Genomic DNA, 5,977 nt, shown 5'->3' with positions numbered 1-5,977 from the left:
AACAACGAGAGAAACAGAAAATATTTTTATTAGTTTGACCCCTGTTTCAAGAGATATGCCCCTTGGGGAGTGGCAAGCAACAGAATAGTTTAAAACACTTTCCCACCATGCAGAGTGAGAATATCTGTTGTATTTTGATAATTTTCCCTCCCGTCATGCAGAAAAACGTTAACATTAACAAAGGGTCTCTTGGTGAGGTCCACCATCTCCCCTCCTTTCCCCTTCAGGCACCAGAGAAAACCACTGCAAGAGAGGCGAAAGTGCAACAGACAACGCACACTTTTGTCTCTGCATTTCGTCAGTACTACCCCTCTTCCCATCATCATCATCAGTCTGCAATAATATGGAAAAGGAACAACAACACTGACTATTCACAAAAATAGCAACATAAACTTTATTTTATTTTATTTCTTGCACCGCACCCCGCGCGCAAGAAAACACAACCCAAGTGAAAAACACAAACCACACCAAAGGAGTCACACCATAGTATAGCGGCATCGTTGTTGCTTCCATTACAATGTGGAAAAGAATATGCCCCCACACACCGTAGAGTGGACGCAACGTTAAATGGGTTAGGGAATTGCCCTGTAATCCCAAAAAAAGAAAAGAGAGCAATAGTTGTATGTCTGGATCCATGCCCATCCGTTTGTAGAGAAATGGGAAAGGAAAAACTCAAACCCTCAACAGGCTTTGGGGGTGCGCCATTCTTCTTCGCCAAAATCATGGAAATGCTTCTCCTTTTTGGAGTGGAAGTTTATTTCCACAGACACGCCCATCCCAAAAGGGAAGCACGCAAACACTGGGTGATGTTCTTTACTACCCACTCACCGCTTGGCAGAAGAGGCATTATGAAATAGAAAAAGACCTCTTGATTCAAGGGGCCTCGATCTGTGCAAATTGCGTGGGTTTCCAAATGGCCCCTACACGATCACCAAAAGATTTCTCCAGGCCATTCCTAAGCAATTCGCCACACAAATATCACCTTCACTCGTTCGTATAAATACAAAACATTCCCCACTCACCCTTTTCCCTAGAGATGGGTGTGATGAGGTCCAGTAGCCAAGAATAAGATTTATTATATTTTTTTTTTCTGTGCAGAACTCTTTCCCACAGTCTTCCATGTCAATAGCTGTGGTGGAATGGCTCTTTTCAATTCCACACCGAATCCTTCAACACAGAGAGAGAGAGAGACCCACCCCATTATTTTCATTGAAATCCACAATGTTTATGCTTTCAAAATAATAATGGAATAAGTCGATCAGTTTAACTACCACTGTGAGAATATAGTCCCACTCGGTAACACTCTCTCTCTTGACTGTTGCGTGCAATATTCACCCTGGTCGACACACACCCCACAGTGTTGTTTGCATTGCTGGAGGTTGATCAGCACTCATTACTCTGAACCCTCTCTAGGCATCACCTCATCATGTGTATGTTGTTCAACAGTGATATCAATCTCTTGTTAATTGAACGAAACTCCATTCTCTCTTTTACTTCTACTCCTTTTTCTCTCACTGTATTTTTGATTTTCTGTTGATTGCAGTGTCACTTCTGCAACAACAAATCACAATGAAAGGAAAAAAAAGAGCAGAGATACAAAACAAACGAGAGAGTGCAGTAACAGGCTCAAAAAACATTTAAACAAACCCTCACTGATTACCAGCCGATCTGGAACCACAATCTGCAAGAATACCACAGACACCAGAAAGAGAAAACAAAATGTCCTTGCAAACCCCAATCGGATGAGTAATAGTGTACGAAATGAATTTATGGCTGCATATATGCAGAACATCTGTCAGGTGAATGAAACAAGGTGTCACACACACAACTGAGAAATTCAGTATCCCAATGAGGAGATAATGTGTGTGTATATATGTGTGGGAGGGGGAGGGAAGCAGAGTACCAACTGCAGTTGCATCAAAGACTCTCACATGCAAATACACCAGAATAAATAAATAAATACGTATGTGCATATGGAAAGTTATTATCCAATCCACTATACTTCTGTTCCCTCTTCTTTAAATAACTGTCCCATTTCATCATTATTATTGTTCCACACCCCATTGGGCTGTTCAATGTATTTCTTTTTCTGCTGTCGTTTGACTGTGATTCCCCAGTTACCAATATTGCCCTTCACGGCGGTGTATACTCCCATTAGAATGAGCACAGTCCAGCTTCACCATTAACCCATCGCTTTTACTACTTACATTCCTTAAGAGGGTTGGGGAAAAGAAAGAAATAAAAAATGAAAACAGCAACACATATAAAAAACAGCACAACAAAAACGTAAGCATAGAAACAATTACAGAAAAACATAAACTTCTTGGCCAGAACATTTCCATTTAATAAAAAAAGAAAAAAAGAAAAAAAGAAAAAAGGACCAATAATAAGAATCCCAAGTAAATGTTTATCGTTGATCCGACACTGTCGTCGCTCTCTCAGCATATATTTGCACTCCATTGTATGAGACAACAAACAGTGGGATTCTGCAGAATGCATATATGAAGAATTATAAATTTTCAGAAAATGAATTTAAAATCATAGCAAAAAAAAAAATTATTAACAATTAAAAGATTTTTTTCAATGAAATGAAGAATGCTCAAAAAAAAAAGAAAAAAGGACCAATAATAAAAAACTCAAGTATATTTTTATTCTTCACCTTACACTGTCGTCGCTTTCCCATCATATATTTGCACTCCATTGTATGTGATAACAAACAGTGGGATTCTGCAGAATGCGTATAGGAAGAATTATAAATTTTCAGAAAATGAATATTAAATCATAGCAAAAAAAAAATCATTAACAATTAAAAGAAATTTTCCAATGAAATGAAGAATGCTGAAAAAAAAAAAGAACGGCCAATGCATTGCAGTATATGGGATTCGATTCAAAGGACCGTGTTAAGCAAATGTGTTTATTATTTTGAATACGAATGGATCTCTCATGGAACCATCACAAAACCAACAACACACACAAGAAGTGCAAGAGGGGCCATGTAGGTGACGACGGTGCTGCTGTCAGTACCGAACATAACCGTTACATTTGTATGTTTTAGTGTTTCTTCTTTTATTTGCCTCTCAGTGATTGTTGTCCCATTCAAAACAGTGTTTGGGGACTGTATTGGGTCTTCAGTGCCGTTGGGATTAGATGTGGATTGAGAAGCAGTAGCATCAGCAATATGACGACGACTTCTCGATGCATGCTGTACTTCCTTCCCGTCACTTTCAGCGTTGGTAGAATTTTTCTCTGTGTGTTGTATGACACTTTGTGTTGCAGTACCGGGCTGCTGGGAACTGCCGTTCACATCAGGGACTGTTGAAGAACTTTCCTCTTTTCCAGTAGTGGGCGTTTCATTCCCAGCATTTGCCACGCCACCGCTTACTTCCGGATTAGTGCTGGAGTTGCTCTGTACTTCGGCTTCCTCCTCTCTCTTCTCCTGTTTAAGATCTTCATCCTCAGGCACCTGAACCACATTGTATTTAATTTCGGGAAGAAGATCAGTATTCGTCTCTTTCGTGCACACTTCAGCGTATTTGGGGCAACGAATAATAGTTCCTCCACTGAACACTGAACCCTCCAATGTTATTTGCTGGCCATCATTTTCGCACGTATGCCATTTTTCTTTCCCATTATCATTCTGCCCCTTGTAATGCACAAGTACCTTGTCATTCTCACACTTCACTTTTGCACAAATGCCTTGAACCTTCAGACCAATTCCATTATTTCCATCGACGAACTTTGGATCCTCCACATCCAGACACCGTGACATATTGCTCACAATACTTCCAGGCATCAGTGTCTCATTACCAGTCTCGCACATGGTCTCTTGAAAGGGTTTGATAATGGGACAGCCCTCCATCATATCACTGTTTCTGATATTATTCTTTTTGAAGTAGTTGTACTCAGCAGGCATACCATCTTTCTTGTTGTCGTCCTTGGAGCAGACACCAAGACCAAAGCGATCAGAAGTGCACTGTAATGTGGGCTCATCTTTACTTTCCTTGCAGAAGGTCTTGGAGAGGTTCCCCAAGTCTTTTTCGATGATATCTTGGCACTTACTTTTAAAGAGTTCACATCCTGATTGATTCCCCCAACTCATCGGTTCTGCCATGCTGAAATCGACTTGGTAGTAGGTCCTTGTATCAAACACTGCAAGTGTCAGTGCCGTGTAGAACATTCCAGTGGGTTCACCAGTGTACGGACTCATCAATTCATCCTTTGCGATACGCCTCTCCCACTGAGAGATATAATTTGTGTCTTTAAAATCCAAAGGTATTCCCCCAGTTTCGGAGCAGTTGAACTGCTGATTCATCTTCTCCTTCAGAGCGCCACCGGTCACCACCGTGACCTGCTTCCATCCGCCGTTCAAGAAAACTCTATGGTTCCCTGCAATAGCGGTGGCATCCACGAACTCCCCAAACCCAAGTCCAAATGCAATATTGCGTGCAGCCAAACGAATATAATGTCTCGTTGCGTTGATTTCCTTCGGGACAAAACTGATACGGGCAGATGTCGGTCGGACTTTAGTATAATCTTCATAAGTGCAAATATGAGAGTCTTGCCCATATGGCGAGAGACGCACGTAAAGCAAAAAATCCGCATCGGAAACACCATCCTTCACATGCTCTTCGGGAACAAAGAACTGCTGGCAAAACTTTCCAAATATGTTTTCGGTGTTATAATAATCCTCTTTCCATAGCTTCAGTTTATCCTTCATTGGCTTCACTTTAAGGCGATCCCTGTGCAATTTAATGGCTTGGGGCAGGACCTCCTTAAAAAGAGTATGCATCCTCTTTGTTGTCATTTTATTCTCACCCTCACAGAGTTGTTTAAACTGGCTTTCAAGATCGTTTTTAAGTCCTTGATGTACATTGTACTCAGATGGTATTTCTTTCTTTTCTGCGATGCAATAGTTCATCACATCCTCCACATATTTTGTATACACAGCAATGCGGATGGGCTTCCATTCCTCACCATTAGGAGCAGAAGGAGTAGAGACGGTGTACGCCTGTAGAGCATTTTCTCCTTTCTGTGGTAACTGCTGTACAACAGCAGCCAAACACCCGCAGCTGCAGTACAACAGGAACAGTGCAGTCCACAGTAGGTGACGCATGGAGTGTTTCTCCATTTTGTAGTGATGTGAATATATTAGTTTGTGTGTTGCTTTGCTAAGGTATACACAGAGTAAAGAGAAAAAAAAGAGGAAGAAAAGGGGGAGAATAAAAGGTAAGCATGAATAGATATTATATTGGATCTAGCAGAGAATTAAACACATGTATACACATCGACAGTAATACTCTCAGAAAGAGAAGAATAGTAGTTATGCCAAAAGTAGAATAAGAAAAGATATCAATATACCCTCTTGTGGTACATACATACCAACAGTATCAACATCAATGCACTGTGAGCAGATTTGGTGTTTTATGGTGTTTGTAAGAAATTCAGAGAATAACAAATAGTCATAATAATGAGTGCTGTACTGCCTTTAAACAAGTGAAAAAGATAGAAAGATCCCATGGAAAGAGTGAATGATACCATGTGTTCAGATCTGTCCTTGTATTAGGAAAAGACTGTGTAACTCATGCTTGACTAACCCACCAACTCCACTTGATATACTATTTTTATTATTGCAATTCCAAGTACATTAATGAAGTAGTTGCTTATAATAAGCATTTGACTTTTCCACGGCTTCCACTTGATAATAATTTATTTTTTCTTTTTGCCCATCCATGTCAGGAGCACAACAGCATAATAAAAGAAAATCATACACATCAGAAGAACCATAAAATAATAGAAGAGGGGATTATATGAAATATTCCATCAGCTACAAAAACACTCCTTGTACTAATTATCATACCCACAACACATACACAGAACACTATCTATAAGAGCACTACTCACATTTCCAAGAGAAAGTAACATGTACAACACACTGCTTTTTAACTCTGTTTATTCAGTATAGATCTCAATTCAGTAT

At 40.0% G+C, this 5,977-nt stretch overlaps 2 protein-coding genes across 2 annotated transcripts; both read right to left on the bottom strand.

Annotated features, from left to right (window-relative positions):
* Positions 1-394: 394 nt before the first annotated feature.
* On the bottom strand, positions 395-724 carry TM35_000065080 (uncharacterized protein; the record flags this gene model as incomplete). Its single annotated transcript, XM_029023545.1, has 1 exon — positions 395-724. The coding sequence occupies one exon, from the start codon at positions 722-724 to the stop codon at positions 395-397; it is 330 nt and encodes a 109-aa protein (XP_028885569.1).
* Positions 725-2,941: 2,217 nt separating this feature from the next.
* TM35_000065070 (surface protease GP63) lies at positions 2,942-5,128 on the bottom strand (the record flags this gene model as incomplete). Its single annotated transcript, XM_029023544.1, has 1 exon — positions 2,942-5,128. The coding sequence occupies one exon, from the start codon at positions 5,126-5,128 to the stop codon at positions 2,942-2,944; it is 2,187 nt and encodes a 728-aa protein (XP_028885568.1).
* Between the last annotated feature and the right edge of the window lie 849 nt (positions 5,129-5,977).

This window comes from Trypanosoma theileri, assembly GCF_002087225.1.
Source record: "Trypanosoma theileri isolate Edinburgh chromosome Unknown TM35_Tth_6_V1, whole genome shotgun sequence".
Classification (NCBI taxonomy): domain Eukaryota; phylum Euglenozoa; class Kinetoplastea; order Trypanosomatida; family Trypanosomatidae; genus Trypanosoma; species Trypanosoma theileri.
Note: the sequence above shows the minus strand (reverse complement) of the source record. Positions and strands in the feature narration are given on the sequence as shown.